General features: G+C 44.8%; 1 protein-coding gene across 1 annotated transcript in view; it reads right to left on the bottom strand.

The window, feature by feature from the left end:
- Positions 1-449: 449 nt before the first annotated feature.
- Reep3 (receptor accessory protein 3) overlaps positions 450-22,256 on the bottom strand; it is an 82,444-nt gene continuing 60,637 nt past the window's right edge. The window contains exons 6-8 of the mRNA NM_001106386.2: positions 10,982-11,126; positions 3,192-3,337; positions 450-2,124 (exon numbers count right to left, since the gene is read on the bottom strand). Coding sequence (NP_001099856.2) covers positions 2,068-2,124; positions 3,192-3,337; positions 10,982-11,126 — 348 coding nt within the window. The 3' untranslated portion in view covers positions 450-2,067. The remainder of the gene's footprint in view (positions 2,125-3,191; positions 3,338-10,981; positions 11,127-22,256) is intronic.

The following is a 22,256-nucleotide window of genomic DNA, read 5'->3' as shown; positions in this document are numbered from 1 at the left end:
CCAAACCAACAAATCAAAAGAAGAAACAAAGAGTGTGCAGACTCATTACAGAATAGGTAAGTTTGTTTTAGCCATCTTTTGTTTCAGTTCTGGGATTGAACTCAAGGCCTTGTGTACCTCAAGCATGGTATCTATCTGTAGCTAGGAAGGGTAAGTTTGTTTAATACTGAGACTGGACTTGAAAAAGATACAATCTTACCAATCTGTCCCCATGGAGACAAAATAACTTGCTCTACTTATCAAATCACCGGATCAGGTAACATGGCCTCTGCAAGGCAAACCACCCATGCTGCACTGGTTCAGAGCAGGTCTGGTCCAGGTGAAATGAATAGCACTCTGTCAAATATTTATTATGGGACTTTATTTTATAGCTGTTTGAATAGAAATTAAAGAACCCTTCTAGAAACGAAGAGGCTATTAGTCAAAGCAAAGTAGATGGAGATATGAGATTAAATTTGGGAGGGAAAAAATTAAATTTTTATTTGGTGTTAAAAATATTAACAATGTGATTCAGTTTAGAAAATATCCGTAGCATCAAGAGGAGTCATGTGTGGATGCCACTCAGGCACCCCCACGTAAGTAAATATTGTTCGATGTTGAAATTTTGATTATTCATCACCCCTAATATGATTTAGTGTCCATAATGCCCAGTTAGTAAGGTAACCTAAAAAGAGCCGAGTTCAATCCCTCTATATCTCTTAGATTAACAAGATGGTCCTTATCTGGAAGCCTGGGTTATGTAGCATCAATGATGTTTGTGTTTTACCCTGACACTCATCTTCAGAGAATACCCTCAGGCAGGAAAAGATCTAAAAGATGTTAGTCACTGCCCGGTCTGTAAGGTAGCATGAACATCTGCCGAGCTTGGGAATGGAGGGTGGCCACTGGGATTCCCATGATTTAGAATACACTAAGTACTACACTGGTCTATGACTATTCCACAAAGCTAGTCATTTACTTATTTATTTACATTTTATGTGCAGTGGGGTTTTGCCTGTGCGCATATCTGTGTGAGGGTGTTGAGTCACTTGGAGTTGGATGGCAGACAGTTGTGAGCTGCCATGTGGGTGCTGGGACTTGAACCATGGTCCTCTGGAAGAACAGCCAGTGCTCTTAACCAGCCACCTCTCCAGCCCCCAAAAACTAATTTTTTAGAATAATGTAATTTGCTGTTGATAAAAACACATCGAGTTCAACTATGGAAACTGGTTAATGTTTGCGGTAACTTCTCAGATGTCAAGAATATAATTGAAAGACAGCTCAAATTAGCCAGGCGTGATAACACCTGTTATCTCAGCAATTGTGAGGTGGTAGCAGGAAGAGATCAGGAGTTCAAGGCCGCCCTTGGGCTATGAGACCCTAATTCAAAAACCAAAACCAAACAAAGGAGTAAAAAGTTAACAGTTACATGTCTCTACATAAGCTGAATGAATTTAACAAATGAAACAAACCCATAGGCAAAGGAGATGATGCAGTTTCAAGGCCTAATCCTCACATGTCAGAATCTGACAGACAACAAAAAAGACAGCCTCGATACAATGTAAAGTAAATGTACAGCCGTAAACTAAGTAAACAATTTTCAAGTGTGCAAAACTAGCCCGGAAAGTGCTACATGGACACCTGGTTTTCAAATAATCTGTTTTAAAAACTTTCAGCTCATGGTGGAAAGTTTCAAAGGCTTAAGGAAGGACACGGCACCATCCTATGGTATGACGTAAACAGAATGCAACACCAGAACGGCAGGTGTATCCTGCTGCAAAGACTTTTTACGTATGCCCTGGTCTGTGCTTTATCTTTACATCTCAGGCACTCAGTGTGGCTGCTGACATCAGGAGCGTGATTCCCTGTCACTTTTGCTATGTACACATACATTAACAAACCTTATATGACTACGCTTAGCAGTTCAAAATCTAAAAGTAATTGTTAAAGAAACACGAACTATTTAAAGTCATTACGTAGACCCCGTCATCGCCACAAAATTAAAGTGTTAAGTCCTGAATACGTCGTGTTAGAAAATGAAGTTGATTTGTTACATTTATTTGTCTTGAGATGGGTGTGGTGTAGACACTAGAAATACACCTGTGGTCTCTTCTTCACTTTATATTTTAGTGAACCGTACCGCACCTGAAGAAAGAAAAGGGTTAGTGTTAACAACAGGCAACCCAAAAGAGCTATGTATGAGAAGGCCGTAAGGATAAGTTACTCTGTATATTGACTGAAGCTAACTAAACTAAACCAAACGAAACCAGGCACACTGATTACTTCTTAAAATTAGGAAGGCTTTAATAGTTCATCGCCATAGGAACCCTTTTTCTCATCTGACATAAAGAACCAGCGTCCTTGTCAACTGCTTGGGAGGCCCAGGCTGAAGGACTATAAGTTCAAGATCTACCTGGGCCACAGAATGAGCTCAGGGCCAGTATGGACAACTTATTGAGTTCTCACCTCAAAATAAAATGTCCTGCCAGTGTAGCTCAGAAACATATAGTTCTTGCAAAGCCTGCACAGGGTCCTTGGTTCAATTGCAAATACAGCACCCAAATTAACCAACCAACCAACCAATCAATTAGCCAAAAATCAACCAACCAGTCAGTCAGTCAGTCGGTCAGTCAGTCAGTCAATCATCAAAGCAGCTCCCTGGCAAGCAATCTCCTTAAGAACCCTTACAGACATGTAGCTTGTGATGTGATAGGTGTGTGTAACATATGACTTTACCAATCTCAGATTAAGACACTGACTTAATAATACTTATGTTTTGCTGAGTACAAAGTCAATCAATGAACCTGGCTCCTCCTTCATTTCCTTAGCTCAAGGACACCACATGATTATAGGTAAGCGGCTACTATGTAATCATTTGTTGAAAGCAAGACTATGCAGTTAATTCTGTTAGCAGCTTTCCTTGCTTATGGATGGGAAGCAACAAAGATTCACAGTAATTGTGGGGTTTGCTACGTGGGAATGCCACTTTCTATGTAGTGCACATGCTAAAAAGTTTCCCATTTCGAAATTTCCAGAAAAAAAAAATCCCTAGAGATCCCTAAACACACCTGCTTTTAAAAAAGAATTTTAACCATAATGCTACACTCTCATTTGAATCCTTCATTCGCCGATCATGTACCAGCTGGGATGACAAGGTAGGAGGGAATCCCTCGCACACGTCCTGAGGAAAAGCATTCCCAATGCACACTGACCTCTTTGCGGCCTTTGATGGTCTTGACAGACTTCATGCTCTGGGACCGCCTCAGCCCCTTGTGAGTCACCATCTCGTCATCGGAGAACGGCCCCTCAGCTTCTTCGTCTGTTTGCTCACTTCCGTCTTTCAGCGGAATTCCATAGGCTACACAAACGGACAGGGCCAGTGCTTTAGTCAGAGGACACCAGTGAGCCTGCCTCTTCATCTGCCTGGCACTGAGGGTCTATCTGGGGTCTCTCCTCCCGCTCACATGGCCCTTCCCAGTGAACTTCTGCTTCGTGCACTATTCTAGATAAAGATCACAAGAGTCAGCTCCTCCATGAACTTCTCCCTGGTTGGTTTTACTCATTGCTTGATACATTTTGGGGATGGGTCTCCTTTTGTGGCTCAGGCTGGGCTGGAATTCACAGCAATGGAACTGTGTCTAACAGCCATTACCATTTCACTATGACTATTGTTTATTTAAAAAATAAACCAGAGGGCTGGGGATAAGAGTGGGTAAGAGCTCTTGCATAAGCAGAAGGAGCTAGGTTCAGATCCTAGCATTCAAGTAAAAGTCTGGGCATGATCCACCGGATTCCTGCAACTCTACAGCTGTGTGTGTGTGGCGTGCACAGATAGAGACAAGGGACAGGATGTCTGGGGGCTTCCAGGTCATCAGCCTAGCAGTAATACACAAGCCCCAGGTTGAGGTAGAGACCCTGCCTCAAAGGAAAACAGTAGAGAGTCATAGAGGAACACACAGCTCATAGCTGGGTGGGATGCACACCGGCAGCATTAAGGACTCAAGAAGCAGGGGAGGATGACGGATGTGTGTTTAAGGCCAGCCTGAGCTACAAGGTCAGACCCTGTGTCAACACAGCAAAACCAGGCCTGCCAAGGTGACTCAACCCGAGTTTGAAATGGCATGGGAAAAGGTAGGAGAGGGTTGTGTTTATAAAAGATAAAGGGAGATATGTTATATGGGGGTCTGGGGAAAGGGGGGATGCCTCAGTGGGTCCATGCTGAGGCATCCCTTCCCCCTGAGGGACCAGCCACACGATGGTATAGTATAGAATAGTTTATTCAGGGCATGGAGAGGGGAGTTAAGAAGGTGGTGGAGAGAGAGAGAGAGGGAGGGAGGGAAAGAAGGGAGAGAGGAAGGGAGAGGGAGAAGGGGAGGAGTAGAGGCTGGCCATGAGCACATGGAGAGAGGGGGGAGGGGAATGGGCAGAGAAGGGACAAGAGGGCGAGAGCAAGAGAGAACAAGAGAGCGAGGAGGGGGCAAACAGCCTCTTTTATAATGAGTCAGGCACACCTGGCTGTTGCCCAGTAACTGTGGGTGGAGCTTAGAATGCTAACAGAGAGAATAACTGCAGAGTTGTCCTTGGACCTCCAAGTGTACAAACACATTAAAAAAATAATATATATGATTTAAAAAACCAAACCCTGCCAGGTGGTGGCAGTGCACACTTTCGGTCCCAGCACCGGGGAGGCAGAGGCAGGTGGAGCTCTGAGTTTGAGGCTAGCCTGGTCTACACAGTGAGTTTCAGGACGGCCAGGGCTATACAGTAAAGCCCTAAAAAAAGCAAACCAAATGCCAAACTGAAACAACAATAATCAAGAACAAAGCCAAACTCTCACACAGACACACCCACACAGACACACACAGACACACACAGACTCACACACAGACACACACACAGACACACACATACACACAGACACAGATACACACACACAGAGACACACACAGACACACACATACACACAGACACACACACACACAGAGACACACACAGAGACACACACAGACACACACACAGACACACAGACACACACACACAGATACACACACAGAGACACAGACAGACACACACAGACACACAGACACACACACACAGACACACACAGACTCACACACAGACTCACACACAGACACACACACACATACACACAAACAAACCCCAACAACAAAAAAATCCATTGAATCTCCTAAAAATTAATACCCACAACTTGTTAGAAAGAAAACAATAACAAGAAAACAACCAAAACCCAGAGAAAAGGATTAGCTAGGTTGTGAAGTTTCTCATCTGTTGATGTGGGCTGGAAGCAATCCCCTACGGAGTGTTTTAGGCTGTCATTTATGCCTTTGACTTTAATTAAGACCAAAGCCCCTCCCCCACTTATCACATTGTTGGTCAACTCAGAATGACAGGGTAACCTAAGAAAGACCCAAAGGGGCTAAAAGTGGGAAAGTGAGTTCACTGATACACTTACAGCACTGACGAGACCTGGGAGGTTTCAGTTCCAAGAAACCACAAGCCGTAAGACAGATCTTAGCAGAGACACCTAACACCAAGGTCAGCCATGGACCACAGGGCCAGCTGAGGGGCTGTTATGTGGACCTTTAAGTACTTATGTCTGACCACTGTGCAAGCATCCGGGAGGGCTGGCTCCTGTAAGAGGTCTAGGAGTATTCCAGGCTTAGAGTCAGGAGCAAGAACACCCCACTGCTGCAGGTAAGGGCTTCAGCATCAGACACTGTCGGGATAACAGGTCAGTATTTATTGCTGGGCACCACTCTGGAGATTGTGATTCACCAGCCCTGGGTTGGGGCCTAGATGAGCATCTCTAACAAGCCCTGGGGATGATTAGTGCTGAGACCCAAAACCTGAGGCTGAGGGGGAGGGGGAAGCCAGACAAGGGCCAGGCTGAGGCCGTGGAGACCGGTGCAGTCACATGGCCTCCAGAGGTTTTAAATCCCTTTCTAATAAAGATAAGGAACAGAAGATAAGGGCCCAGGAGGAAGCAGGGATGGATTTTCTGTCAAGAAAATGACATGGGATAAATGTCACTACTCAGCTCTCCTGGGACGCTGAGACTTACAATGCAAACTTCGAGCAGTTGCTAATACACTTTTTACTCTCATAATAACACAAATGACTTCCATTACATTATCAGGCAAGTACATTTTAGGCCTGCCAAGCATCTAAGCTAGAAGTCAGGAAGGATTTGGAAGTAGGACCAGGTATTATTGGCTGGAATGGCTTGTTTTCCTCTGGCAGTCAGTCAGAAACAGTGTATCCCAGGAAGAAGCAAGCCTGAATGTGGAGGGCAGCAGAGACGGACGGAAGGAAGTTCAGGGAAGCCAGGGAGATGGTCCCTGTGTAATATTCTAACAAGTGCCAGAATGTATATGAATGAGTCTTTTATTTGTAAAAGATCACTATTGTTTTACTTTATTATTTTATTTATTCATTTATAGGGTTTTTTTTCCAAGACAGGGTTTCCTCTGTGTAGCCCTGGTTGTCCTGGAACTCGCTCTGTAAACATCTGCCTGCCCCTGCCTCCCACGTGCTGTGCCTAAAGGTATGCACCTCCGCCGCCATCACCATCACCACCACCACCACCACCACCACCACCACCGGGCTTTAAAAGATTATGTGTCTGTGCGTCTCTGTGCGGGCCTGTGCATGTAGGTGCAGGTGCCTGCAGAAGCCAGAGGAGGGCGCCAGATCCCCTGGAGCAGGAGTTACAGGAGGCCATGAGCTGAGCATCATGGGGGAAGATAAACTGGGGTCTGCGGGGTGAGAGAAAAGTTACAATTATTTGTGGGTATGCACGGTCATGCCTGGCTATGTGTGACACTCAAGGACGCACTGCAGGGGGTGGTTCTTCCTTTCTGCTCTGTACCTTGGCAAGTTCTCTGCTCCTGGTTGACAGTCCCCAGACAACTCGATGTCATGAAGAGCTGGCTCTTTTTTTCTTTTTCAACTGCCAAATACTTATTTAAAAATTATTCTTGTATAATGAAAGCAAATCAGGAAAGAAATTAGAGGTTGCCATTTCTAGAGAGTTTCCCATTGTATTATTTAACTTTTCAAAAATGAGAGTGTTGTGTTATTTCTGGTTGAATAATAAATTCAAACTAAACAAACAATGTAATACCACCCCACAACCAAACAACAGAACACACACACACCACACACACACACACACACATACACATCCATACACACACACACCACACACACATACACACAATATACTCATATACACACACCACACACACATGCACACACCACACACATATACACAACACACATACATACACACAACACCCAAACAACCATACACACACATACACACATGCACACACATACATATGCACACACACAACACACACATAACACATACACAACCATACACACACACACAACACACACCATACACACACATACACACAACACACACCATACACACCATACACACATACACAACACACATATACACACATACATACACCACACACACACACACACACACACACACACACACACACACACACACACACCATCTCAATCCTTACCATGTCTCCTGTGCCTTTAAAACACAAGCTCAGAAGAGGCACGGAGTTACACTGTCTGATTTCCCCCTTCAGAATCTGGCATTATTAGTTTTCTTGGCTACTAAATCGCCATTTTGTTTACTGTTCTCGTAGGCACCAGGCTTTATGTTACGAGTGAGAGGGACAGTCCTGTATATACAGCTCTGAAGGCTTGTGTCTGGCAGATTGTCAGCCAAAGCCGCTAGTTCATTTTAAACTCATACAGAGCCCAAGAGGCTGGTTCATGACTTCCTCCCTCCCCTCAACTTCCCAGGCTTTTGTAACTGCCTCAACAAATCACCACCAATAATGTGGTGAAGGCATACAGTGGGATTTCTGCCAGCGTCTTGTTGGACACTGGCTGTGGGAACTGCAGCTGCCAGGTGACTCCAGCTCGCCTCAGAGTCTGAGGGCCATACAGAGCGGACACACAGGCTTGTCTGAGAGGCCTCCTTGCTTTAGACACCTGCTGCTTGGCTTTTCCAAGCTTTGACACGAGTGAGCTCTTCTTTGGGTGTGTGGCCCCAGCCCCAGCTGTCTGGGCACAGCTGCATGAGACCCTAAACAGAACTACTTTGCAGAGCCCAGTCACCCTACACTCTGAGCCAAAAAGAGACTCTTGATTGTTTCAGGCAACTGGTTGGGGGCGTTTTGTTACATTGTAATGTATTGGGACAGTTGATTGAGAACGTTCTGGGGGGATAAAAATTATTACTTGGACTACTTTAATTTGGAATATCTTTGAAACCAAAACCTTTTCCATGAATTTCTTGCCTAGACTGCTGAAAATCTGAACCCCTTCTGTGCAATTTACAAGGGGCTCTTTCTTGTTTTCTGTCTATGTATGTATGTACATATGTATGTATGTATATCTATCTATGTATCTATTTATCTATGTATCTATATCTATGTATCTATCTATGTATCTATCCATCTATATATCTATGTATCTATCCATCTATATATCTATGTATCTATCCATCTATCTATGTATCTATCCATCTATATATCTATGTATCTGTCTATGTATCTATGTATCTATGTATCTATGTATCTATGCATGCATGCATGCATGCATGCATGCATCTATCTATCTATCTATCTATCTATCTATCTATCATCTACCTACCTTACCTACTTATTTCCTTCCTTCCTTCCTTCCTTCCTTCCTTCCTTCCTTCCTTCCTTCCTTCCTTCCCCTTCTTCTCCTTTTATTTTGAAAGGATCTCAGTATGTAACCCTGGCTGCCCTGGAACTCTCTTTGTAGACCAGTCTGGCCTCAAACCCAGAGATCTACCTGCCTCTGTTCAGATAAAGGGATGGAACTAGCGGCTTTCTGTATGCTAGGCAAGCACTCTACCAACAGAGCCACAGCCCGGCCTCGGGTCTTCATTCTTAAAAGCATTACTTTTTTTTTCTTTTCTTTTTTTTGGAGCTGGGGACCGAACCCAGGGCCTTGCGCTTGCTAGGCAAGCGCTCTACCACTGAGCTGAATCCTCAACCCCAAAAGCATTATTTTTAATCAACAGTTAGTCTGAGTATAACCTTTCAGACAGCGGCCACCATTTTAAGCATTATTCGTTCTTGGAAGAAAGCGAAAGATTTAATTTTATACTTTTGATTACACATATGTACATGTATCTGTATGTGTATCTGTGTATGGGTGTGCAAGTGGTGCAGGTGCTCATTGAGGCCAGATGTGTTGGGTTCCCCTGGAGTTGGAGATAAGGCAACTGTGAATAATGCTGGAACTGAACTTGGGTTCTTTTCAAGAGCAGTGTGCACTCTTAGTCAATGAGCCGTCTGTCAAGCCCCAACCTTCACTTGATGAAGAGGAGCTTTTACTAGGTGTGGAAGCTAACGTCTGGGAATCTGAAGCAGGAGGATTGCCAAGAACTCAAGGCCAGCCTGGGCTACATCACAAAACTTGGTCTTTTAAAAAGAAAGACAAAGGGAAGGGCTACTACTTTTTTTTTTTAATGGCTATTGATTTTTAAAATTAGCTTGACTTATGAATATAACTTTTCAGTCTCTCTGTAATGAGAACTTATGTTTTTGAAAGGGTGATCAACAACAACAACAACAACGAAGTCCTCAGCATCTTAGTCTTCAGCCCGGACATGAATGAAGACTGTCAGACATAATGCAGGAAGGAGGGACTGCGCTTGTTTATGTGCAATGCTGCCAAGGCCACACCCGTTCATTAAGAGCACAAACACAGCAACTATGCCATGGGCCTCATTTCTGCAGAAGAGGCCTGCACACTAGCTCCTGAATTAGCGTGTGTCACCTCATACTTTTCTCACTGGACCAAGCTTACACTTTGGTTCTGAGTCATCATTCGTCATTTGCATAAGACGTCTCTCTGACCTGTGGGTGTCAGTCTACAACGGGGACAGAGAGTGCTGATGACCAGTCAGAACTAAAGCGGGGGGGAAAGGGGGGGTGAACTGGGAACCATATGCACAGCTCCTTCCTCAAAACTCAAAGATGCTTAAGAGGTGCCACTCTCAGCTGCAGGATTTTTTGTGGGCAGCAAAAAGCAAGTAGTGGTCTGGCTTAAGAGAAAATCAGAGAGGAGGGGCTACAGATAAAACTGTAGCTCAAAGACACACGCTTGGGCGGGGGATGCAGTTCAGCTGGTGGAGTGCTGGTCTAGCATCCACAGAACTCTGGGTTCCATCCCTGGTTCTGGATTATGCCAAGTGTGGTGCTGCACACTGGAGCTTAACACTTGGGAGGTAGGACCGAGAGTACCAGGAAGTTCTCAGTCACCCTTGGCCGGCATGGAAAACAGATGGACAACACAGCACATAATAAACCCCAAAACATACGCTTAAAATAGGTCAATTTTGCTGGGTGTGATAGCTCGCACCCGTAGTCTTAGCACTGGGAAGGTTGGGGCAGGAGGATTAAGAAACTGAAGACAAGCCAGGCAGTGACATCATGGTTATACGGCTCCATCATGGAGGCTGTGTTGTTTTATTGTGTGCACAGGTCCTAGGGGAAGGGGTGCATGGTTTCTGGTGTATGTGGAGGCCAGAAGGCTGACTTTCCTTCTTCCTTAGGACCCATTCACCCTGGTATGAGGGTGGGGGCAGTGGTGGTGCACATCCTCAATCCCAACACTTGGGGAAGCAGAGAAAGGTGGATCTTTAGGCTAGCCTGGTCTACAGAGCGAGTCCCAGGACAGACAGGGTTATGCAGAGAAGCCCTATCTCGAAAACCCAAAAACCAAAGACAGTTTCACCTATACATCAAGTCTGAAAGCCACCGCAGGCTGCACGATCCCCTTTGTCAACAAGAACGCTGACAAAGCTACGTGAGTTCCGTGTCCAGCCCCATGTAGTCTTTGGCATTCGTCCTGACCCTTAGCCCAGTTATGAAAGGCTCCCTTGCACCACGACAAGCAGGCGTACCTGGTGACTCAGTGGCTTGTTTGCCTTTCCTCTTTGCTTCTGGCAAAGTCTGGTAAGGTCTGTGTCCCACCGGCTCATCCCCCTGGATAGCTGTCAGATCGTGCATGCTGAAACTTCGCAAACGCTCCGTTATGGCTCCTTGGCTCTATTTAATAGAGACGTGGTAAGTTCTGAGAAAAAGATACTTTCGGACACTTAGTATATGCTTGCATTTATCATACAAGTTCTTCGCTGTGCAACACGGTAACATTCTGCTCAATAAATAACATCCCAGCAAATCTTCTATGGCAAATACCACACCTGGTCTATATATTCTCAACCCTACAGATTGTTTATGTTTTCTTTATGCTACTATCTAATATGAACGCTGATCCGTTTTGCCTTCTCATGCATTTCAAAGTATGCCATTACATTAATACATTTTTATTCTAAGCATTTTAGCATTATGCTAAAAAAACTAAGGTTTTTTTTAAAGTATAATGAGATTAACTTCAGAGAAAACAGCATACATAATTCTGAGTTATAGTTCAGTATTCTGGGTTAGTAAGAGTAAAAGGAAAGACACTGTTTTAGACAAGGCCATGTCAGGGACAGCAAGAGCTCTAACTAGAAGCAGGTAAAAAAGTTGGGAGCCAAAGAATTTTGCATATGCGGCCATCTTCAGACCAATAATCCAGCAAGACACGTTCATTACAGTTCACTTCGTTTTGTCTTTGTACAAGGTTTATTTTTATTTTATGTGCTTCCACATATGTACATGCACTAGGCATGGTGCAGGACCCTCAGAGGCCAGAAGAGGCTATCTGATTCCCAGGACCTGGAGGGACAGGCAGTGACCCACCATGTGGGTGTCAGGAAGTGAACCAGGTCCTCTGGAAGAACGGTTCATGTTCTTAATCACTGGGCGGGCTCTCCAGCTCCTATTTTTGTCTTACCAATAGGATAGGTACAGACAAACCTTTACATGTAGATTAAAATGAAATCAAATGAAAACTCAGCTCTTTTCTTGCACTAGCCACACCTGAGACCTTAAGGGCTGGCTGTGACTGCAGTGTTAACTGCATGGCCATCACAGAGACCATCCCAGTACAGCCATCACAGAGAACATCCCAGTACAGCCATCACAGAGAGCATCCCAGTACAGCCATCACAGAGAACATCCCAGTACAGCCATCACAGAGACCATCCCAGTACAGCCATCACAGAGAACATCCCAGTACAGCCATCACAGAGACCATCCCAGTACAGCCATCACAGAGAGCATCCCAGTACAGCCATCACAGAGAGCATCTTAGCCTGGCCATCACAGAGGGCATCACAGTACAGCCATCACAGTTAGCATCCCCACCACACACACAGCATTCGACAGTTCCCATCACCGCACTGCTTTCATGGGGACATTTATCCGGACCTTTAAGATATACCTCCCTAAACTATGAAGCTTTGTAAAAAGAAAAAAAAAATCTGAATTTACCCACTTTAAATCTGCATAGCATACGGATGATTCATTGTTTTATTTATAGCTAGACTAAAAATACTCTTCCCAAGGATCTTACACTGATTACTTCTCACGCATGTGAATTTATGATTGCCTCCACTTATAACATTGCCATGGAAACCCGTCCATAACGGTTCATCTCTAAACTTCCAAGTTAAAGGTGTTACAAACATTTGGGCATTTCTTTCCACTTGGATTCTACCCTGAAGAAATAGCTCTTCAATTCCCATGTCGCGATTCAGTATGGTTGGTTACCGAGAACTTGCTATGTCAAACCACAAGCCATTCCCACTCCCCAGGTAAGTATTATATTTCTACCACGAGTTCTGAGTTGAGAGAAGAATGTATAAAGTTGGGGCTGGGAGAGGAAGCTCGGTGTTTGTAGAGGACCCAGGTTCAATTCCCAGCACCCACATAGATCATCTGTAACTCCGTTTCCAGGGGATCTGATAACCCTCTTCTGACCTCCCTGGGCAGCAACCAAGCGTTCATATGGTGTATACACATACATAAAGGCAAAACGCTCTTATACAAAATAAATAAAATTATCTTAAAAAATAATCTTTAAAGTCTACTTCAAGAAAATAAGTAGGTTTCACACATTTAAAAGTTATTTTTTTGGAGCCTGATATGGTGGCCCATGCCCTTAATCCCAGCACTTGGGAGGCAGACTGGTGGATCTCTGAGTTCGCAGTCAGCCTGGTCTACATAATGAGACCCTGTCTCAAATAAATAAACACATAAACATTCTTTTGGGGACAATGAGATTGTCCAGTGGGTAAAGGTCCTTTCCAAGCAAACCCGGGAACTCGAGTTTGATCCCCAGAACCCACACGTAAAAAGGGAAGGGAAGAATCCACTCCACAAAGTTGTCCTCTGGTCCACATGTCTGCCCTCTAACGTGCATACGCAATAATCCTTTTAAAACGAATCTTGACAAATCAGTTTGACCGGATAGCGTTTACTTCTAACAAAGGTGGTAACAAGTCACTTCGGTGACACAGGGCAAGGACGTGGCTGTGCCCATCTCAAAGATGCCTTCCTTCCTCAGCACAGCCATTTTCTCTCCCTTTCTCTCTCTGTGAATCCTCTCAATAATTCATGGCTTTTCTCCTGTACTCACACACAAATGGCATGGAAGTCCACATAGTATGACTTGGGCCTTAAAATGTTTCTTCAAAGGCCTATGTCCCCAGCCTGTACTTGAAGGCAATCTTGGGACGAAGGTTCAAGCGACAGTGTCTACTGGTGACAGACTCAAACCTCTTCTAGCTTGTGAGTCAATATAAACATTCCTCGGGAAGCTGCTTAACTCGCTTTGTTACCAGAAGGTGCCCGTGTGGAGTACAATTTCTAAGATTTACTTTTTTCTTTTATGTGTATGGGTGCTTTATCTGAATGTTCACGCCATGCCCGAGGAGGACAGCAGGTGTATCGGAGCCCCGGGAATGGGGATTATAGACACCCATGGGTGAGCCACCATGTGGGTGCTGGGATGAAGCCTGGGGTCCTTAACACCTGAGCCACCTCTCCGGTCCCCTGAGTTCAATCTCTAGGGCTGCTTTTAATGACCTAAATGGGCCCCGAATAGTGACCAGATTAGTAGTTGTACACTATGGCACGCTGTGGTGCTTTTGACTGGTGCACTCAGTAGCTAACACCTCCCCAGTGAACCAGAGTACTGTCCCATGATGTATCTGCTCCAGGAGCAAGATGTTAAGAAATCAGAAGGCGGGGGTGGGGGAGTCTTAGGTTTCTGCTCTCCTACTGTGTCTAGAATGGTCTTATATCGAGCAGGTCATTAACAGGCAAACTAAGTATTTATTCCGTTTAATGCCAATCTTTTTTTCTCCTACAACCTGACCCAAGCCAGAGTGACCTGGGAAAAGGAATCTCAGTTAAGGAAACACCTCCATATTGCCGGTAGGCAGCTCAGTCGTGCACTTTCTTGATTAAAGACTAACATGGGAGGGACTGGCCCACTGTGGGTGGTGCTACCTTGGGCAGGTGGTCCCCGGTTGTATAAGCCAACGGGCTGAGCCAACAGTGGGAAGCAGGCCATAAGCAGCACCCCTCAATGGCCCCTGTTTCCGTGTTCCTTCCTGGAATTCCTGCCCTGACTTCCCCAGGCGATGGGCTGTGAGGCAATCCTCCCCTTGCTCACACTTCTTTTTATCACAGTAGAAACTTATCAGCTGCGGTTGCTGAAGAGTTCTTGGCAGACAGCGGTGTGTCTCAGTGTGAACAATGGAGTCTCCCAGGCGTCTCAGTGGAGCACCGCGCTCACCTACGAGGAGGTAGCCGCAGGCCCAACTCTGGTATCTGCAGACTCATTTAAGGCCTGGGTCCTAATCTAGCTCTTGAGTTACTGACCCTACAATTATCAATACCTACACTTTATCAACACCATCTAGGCTTCCAGGAAGTTAAATTACAGTACAGAAAAGGCAGGAAGTGGGGCTAAGGGCGTAGCTCAGTCCGTGAAGAGTGCTTACACAGCATGAGCATGCAGGAAGCCCTGGGCTCCGTTCCCAACCCCGAATAAAAGGGCCTGATGGCTCCCGGCCTACCAAGCCAGCAGTCAGGACATGAGGCAGGAGGTTCTGAAGTTTAAAGCCGGCCTCATCTACAAAGTGATCTTGAGGCCAGCCTGGGATACCTTGGGAGTAGTCTTTGGGGAAAAAGAGGATGGAGAAGAAAAAGAAAAGAAAAAAGGGGATATAAATTGTTTTTGTTTGTTTGCTTTAGGCCATCGGAAGACCCAACAGTTCTTACTACATTAGAAAATCGGATTTCCCGCTGTAGAGTCGTTTTTCTTTTCAATGAGACCAAAACACAGGCAAATGAGGACAGAGAAAAATAAAAGTAGCACCGTGAAGCTAAAAAGCATTCAATATATCGGAATTATTCAATGTAACTGTTTCAGGGGAGAGGTGTCTTTACAAAAGTATCATGTCCAAAGGCCAATTTGTCCCCTCTAGGGTCTACCAACAGCACAAAAGTCCTTAGTGTAGGAGTTACGCTTGCCACTCGATGTGTAGTGGCTACCCCTTCCCTGTCCCGGAGTCCCAATCACAGCCAAAAAGTGGCTTCGAGTCCACAGTATGCGGGAAAATACGCAAAAATGAAGACAGCACACTGGTCAGGCAGATGGGATGCATGACTGAATTTCCTTCCTTTAAACTATTTCTTCAGTTATGAATTAGTCAGTTTGTTTAATAAAGGTTTAAAAACCAGTTTTAAAAAATTAGTTTTAAAATTAGCTTACCAAGTAATAGGAGTTTGTTATTTCTATACAGTTTTCTCCTGACCTGTCCTTCTCACCCTGGCTTAATGAGGTTCTGGTTATAATAACGTGTTACACCGTAACGATTTCTGCTCATTTTGGTTTTTGTATCTAACGGTTTACTCTTATCAATAGAAAACTCAGCACCATGAGTGGGGAAGCTCTTAATCCCAGCACCGGGGAGACAGGTAGGCCAGCCAGGGCTATGTTACCTCAAAAATAAAGTTAAAAGAAGAAAAAGGAAGGGAAAGAAAAATAGTTTCTTTGCTGGCTCTTAAAAAGGTTTACAATTACTTTGTTAAAAGCGTGCTGCTGCCTGGGGGTGGGTTGCGGTCGGTATTGTGCATGTGTGTGTTGGTGCCTCCAGAAGCCAGAGGTTGAAGGCTGTTAAGAGTATGGTGCTACTAATTAAACTCTTGGTCCTCTGCAGGGGAGAGTAAGCCGTCTCTGTAGCCCAGGGTCTCTGTTTTGAGAGCAAATTAAGATATTCTAATCATTTGTCAGATATATCTGCTTTTCTTAAACTAAATACTATACCTCCCCCTTCTATTTGGCTTGTGCAATGTTAAACAAAGAAAGTCAAGGCTACTCTGAAGGGGGGGGGGGTCAGCATGGAAACAGCTTGCCAGTCAATTTGGGGGAAGGTGTCACCATCCACGCACGAGGTAACTGCACACTCTAGCAATATGAGCTAAAATACTTTAGTTCTTTTTCACCTCAGAACTATAATGTATAGATGTATGCCAGCTCACAACTGAAATACCAGTCCTCTCAAGCTGAAGCAGGAGGGTCCTAAGTTCTAGGCTACAAAGTGAGTATTCTATTGTCTGTGCTTTTCCACTCAGTTACGATAGCTATTCAGTTCTACTTCTCATTATCTGTGGTGTTTATAGCTGTGAAGTTTAGTTCTCATTATTTGGGGAAACCTCCCCTCCTCTGGACAATCAGAAACTTACCTAAGTCCAGGAACGGACCCAAGTGTGTTCACATAGGGTGAACCATACATATCTTAGTGTTCTGAAGATGAGAGCCATGTATATTTGTTGAGGAATAGTCACTCCAGAGAGACAAAATTCTTAGGCACATGGGTATGCTTTTTAATTTACTTTCTTTCTGGAATCATCGCCCCTTTGAAGCAGGGTCTGTCAGCCTTAACACCACTGTCTTTTTGGGCTGAAAGGTCTTTGCAGTGTTTCTGCCCTGTAGGACAGCAAGCTATATCTCTGGCCTCTGCTAAGGAGGCGCCAGGAGTGGCTCCTTGTGATCTGTGATGGCAGAAAATGTCCCATGGTGGTGTTGGTGGGGGCACACCATGTCCAGTTGAGAGCTACCATTCTGGAGATATAGTGGGTTTTAGAGATTAGATGTCAACCCCTTTATAGGTGAGAAGAATATTTAATCCTTAAAGCAGTATAGATGATTTGCCTACAGTCTGTGGCCGTTAAGTGATGGAATCCAAACTTAAGAAAAAAAAAATCCAGAACAAGATCGAGCGTTCTGGAATTCAGTGTCTGTTACACCAATCTGTTCTGTGGACTATAGGAAAGTAGGCTGAATTTTATTTCCCCCCCACAGAAAAGAGGATAAGACTCAATAAAGGAATAATTTCAAAATCCTTTCACGGGGTTGGGAATTTAGCTCAGTGGTAGAGCGCTTGCCTAGCATGCGCAAGGCCCTGAGTTCGGTCCCCAGCTCCGAAAAAACAAACAAACAAACAAACAAACAAACAAACAAACAAAATCCTTTCACAATCAGAAAGTCATTAAAACAGATAGCAAGAGGTCAGGAAATTGAAGCTAATGGCGGTGGTTTAAAAAGCCAATTAGATTTCAGCCATTTTACTGAAGAGCTCTAATTCATATATAAAAAAAAACCCAGGGGGTGGTCGATTAGAGAGGCGTGACAAGAGGACGCCAGAGCGAATCCTGGGCTGGCCAAAGGGGCCATCACGTCTGCTCTTCACCTGCCCTTCATTGCAGGGACCGTGCTCAGCCACATCAATGCCACCCGCGTCTCCCACGCGGCAGTGGGGCCGTTGAACGTCCTCAGCAGAATCCTTGAAGGTCCTTCACGTATTTGTGCTTTGCTCAGCCAAAATAAACTTGTGCACCGACCTTGTGAACAGATGCTTGGTAATGAGGCCACGGGACTGAATAACATTTCCAGAAAACCGCTTTACGGTGTAATAAATGTTCTGATTAGATTCCTGTTTTCTTTTTGGACACGCTCAGGTGATTCGAGCTGGGGATCCTGGGGAGGAGGTGACTGTTCTCTAAATATCCTACGAAGAGTGCAAGAGCTCTTACCTTAAAAGATTTTTCTAACTACATGTTATTTAAAAAAAAAATAAGAACAAATATTGCCATTGTTTTTCTTCCAGTTTCTCCTTAATTCTGACCTATTTCTTAGTTTGGCTCCAATTTACTTGAATATGAAATATCTGCTTCAGTAAGTTCTTTTGTAATAAGACACACCACACACACACACACACACACACACACACACACACACACACACACACACACACACACACAATGTCTCCACAGCTGAGACTAATTCCAGCCACAGTAATATAAGCACAGTATAACCTGAGGCAACAGTGCTAGCATTACGTAGTACTCAACATTGTTACTATTTTTAACAGACACAACAGAATTAATCAAGTGTCCGGCACTCCTGGAGTCATCATGAGAACATGACATCACCCCGTCCACTGATTCGTTTTGATTAAAGACCCACAGCACCACCAGCAATAGGGAAGTGGACTTCAGTGGTGGGCTTGTTTCCCAGTACTGACTCTGATACTTCTGCAGTCTCTGTTTCCTGCCTGGGAGGTAGAGAGGTGATTTTGAGTTACAAGTAAAACCCATGATTCACAAAGGAGGAAGCAGATGAAGGACTATCTTTCGGGACAATTTTTTTTTAATAGAAAAGTCTCTCTGTGAGATATTATTATTTAATAACGGAGGGTCTTAACAGACGAAAGACAGGTTAAATATTTCAGTTAGCGGTCCAGACACGGGCTACAGGCAGGCAGTAAGCAGCTAGTGAGGCCACAGAGTCAAACTGTCCCCCTTTTTTTGCTGCTGAATCAGCTCCTGTCTTCGAGTGGACATTAAACAGAGAGATGTTCAATGTGCGACATATAGGCTGGGAGGATCGTAAACACTGGTGAATGCAAAATGCCAGGTGGAACGAGGGAATGAGAATACAGTAACACCACAAGGCTGCTGACTTCCCATGAAGCAGTGACAGGATTAGTGAACACCCGTCAAGATAGCGTCAATGCCCTGCAAAGCAGCTATACCATATAATGTGCCTCAGGAGCCAAAGAGAGGGCTCAGTGGTTAGGAACACTTGCTGTTCCTACAGAAGACATGGGTTCGGTTCCCAGCGCCCATAGCGTTTACAACCAATCTCTAACTCTAGCCGCAGGGGATCTGACCCCTGCTCCTGTCCTCTGTGGACACCAGGCACAAGCATAGTGCACACGCTTACAAGGAGCAAACACACTAGAAAGGATTCCTAAGTGTCAAACTGAGAACCTCTGGGATTTCTATGTAAATATTTACTAAAACAATGGCCTCATCTGTGCTCTTGAAGCACACTTAAAGTTGAAATTGAGTCTGCGGTTCTCTACACAGGATCCTGTTGAAGCTTTTAGATGAGACAAGTCCAGAAACGTCCTTGAGGTATAAATAAATATAACATGTGGCCTACAAGTAGCTCCACGCTAAGCTTAAAGGGGAAGCAACAAGCCACTTGCGATCACACCCCGAAGGTGAACTCACTACTCTAAACTCGCTGACTTGTGTTACAAGAGTTCAAGTTCAATCTCCTTCCTCTCTTCCTCCTCCCAGTTTCTCAGCACAGCAAGACCACAGTGGTTAAATCCTTTATCTGTGTTCTTCTTACAGCTGATGGGTCAGGTCCCATCGCTGGACTTTGCTTCTAATATAATTTATGCTGCTTCGTCCCATGGAGTTGATAATTGCCTTTTTGGTTTCCATTTGCTTAGCTGACCTACTGTGCACATAGTCCCTAATACACACACACACACACACACACACACACACACACACACACACACACACACATGGTGCTCAGGGGGACTCAAGGCTGCTCCGGCACACGCTGTCTGTACTACCCTGCGAGTTCTTTGGTGGGTCACACCATATGCACGACAAGGACAAGTATCACCTGTGCACAGCATCAAGCCTGCTTAAGTCTCTCCTCTATGCGTCAATTCTGTACTTCCTCCAGAAGCATCTCTCTTGACACTTTGGATCCACAGAATCCATTTCTGACTGTCTACACTTAGACTTGATGCACACTGTCCTTCTGGGGCATTCCGTCATTTCCCTTCTGTGCTGGATAACCTATTTCCCAGATCCCACTGGTTCACTTCCCCCACCCCCTCTTTAGCAATGTCAGAACACACCCACCCCGACAAAGAACGTGCAGTTGGTGCACGTTGTAAGTTTGCTTGCGTAATTTTTTTTTAAAAAGATTTATTTATTTATTATATATAAGTACACTGTAGCTGTCTTCAGATACACCAGAAGAGGGAATCGGATCTCTTTACAGATGGTTGTGAGCCACCATGTGGTTGCTGGGAATTGAACTCATGACCTCTGAAAGAGCAGTCGGGTGCTCTTAACCGCTGAGCCATCTCTCCAGCCCGCTTGCGTAATTTAAAAAGAAATGTATTCTTTTTTTTTTTTCCTTTTCTTTTTTTAGGAGCTGGGGATCGAACCCAGGGCCTTGCGCTTGCTAGGCAAGCGCTCTACCACTGAGCTAAATCCCCAACCCCCAAGAAATGTATTCTTTTTCAATTATTCTAAGTTCAGACCTGATTGCCAGGCTTATAGAATGGAGCTACATGATGGAATCGTGGGTGATGTCATCGTGGGTGATGTCACTGTGGGTGACGTCATCGGGGTGACCACACTGGCTTCATGATTCCCCTGTCATTAATTAGAAATTTACTGCTTTTCTGATGCCAGGTCAGTTGAACACGATGTGCTTTTAATGTCTGAAATCTGTGAATTCTGGCTTCCCTGTTGGTGTTTGGAGGTGGAGTTTGGATGGGGGTGGCAGTGGCCCTGTTTCTAGACAGTCATTCTTCCCCTGTAGTGCTAGGTGATATAAGGGCCCTTTGATCCACAGGCTCACTGCCCTCAACGCACTGTGTGATTTATTTTTCTGTGATGCTCACACCAGCCTGCTCCTGTCACAAGGTCTAACTGTGAAGGATGATTTCCTGGGTCGTCTTTTTGGCGGATGTGTGATCAGCAATGCATTTTCATTAAGTGAGAACAAAAACCAATAAACTTCAAGAAGCTCAACATGTTGCTGTTTTAGTGTCTACCCATGTTAAAGAAAGAAAACTCCCTTGTAAGCCCAGCCAGAGGAAAACTATACGCTAGTAAGCATTGCAACATATGCCTTTAATCAACAGCCATCATCAATGCAGCTATCTACATATGTCCTGGTAATGAATCTGCACTTAGCCCTCCCTATGATGCTGTAAGGAACAGCATGTGGACTTCCCACGGTTTGACTGTGCTTGTGCTGATAGGTGAGCCAAAGGTCTCTGCCCTCAGGTAACATCACTCTTTCATCGCTGGGATTCTGGGAAATCTCTGCTCAACTGAACTTTATCTTTCCATTGCATAGGCGAGTTAGCAAGAGACTGACTGGAGCAGTAGAGACGGCTCAGGAGTTAAGAGCACTTGCTGCTGCTCTTGTAGACGACCCAGTTTCAGTCCCCAGCATCCACAGTGGGAGGCCCACAACTGTCTGTGAGTCTAGCTCCAGGGAGTCTGTGCTTCTGGTCTTGATTGGGACCGGTGCTCAGATACATACACAAATACACACACAAAGACATACACACACACACAGACACACACACACACACACACACACACACAAGCCTATAGTCTCCATAGGTACCTGCACTGACATACACACCCATACAAACACAGACATACACAGATGCACACATAAGATTCTGCTCTCCATGGGTACCTGCAAGCACATGCATGCACTCACATGCATACACACACAAACAGATACAGACACACAAACAGACACAGACAAGCTTCTAGTCTCTATGAGCACCTGCGCTTACATGCATACCCACACAAATACAGTCACATACAGTCACATTCACATACATACATACATACAAATGCACAGACATACAGACACACACACACACAAACACATACACACAGACAAGCTTCTGGTCTCCAAGCATACTCACACAAACACAGACACACAGACACACAGACACACAGACACACTTAAAATAAAAATAAATCTTAAAACAATAAGAAACAACAAAAGAGCTTGGCCAGCAAGCAGAATGCTAATACCCCATCTTATTTTCTATTAGCAAACTACTTGCATGGCTTTACGAGTCCCTGGTTCCCATTATGAACAAGTACTGTGCCATCATGTACTCCCACAGACATGTGACCCTCATA

The sequence above is a fragment of the Rattus norvegicus genome, chromosome 20 (assembly GCF_036323735.1).
Source record: "Rattus norvegicus strain BN/NHsdMcwi chromosome 20, GRCr8, whole genome shotgun sequence".
NCBI classification, from domain to species: Eukaryota; Metazoa; Chordata; class Mammalia; order Rodentia; family Muridae; genus Rattus; species Rattus norvegicus.
The sequence above is the reverse complement of the archived record's forward strand: the minus strand, read 5'-3'. Positions and strand labels throughout refer to the sequence as shown.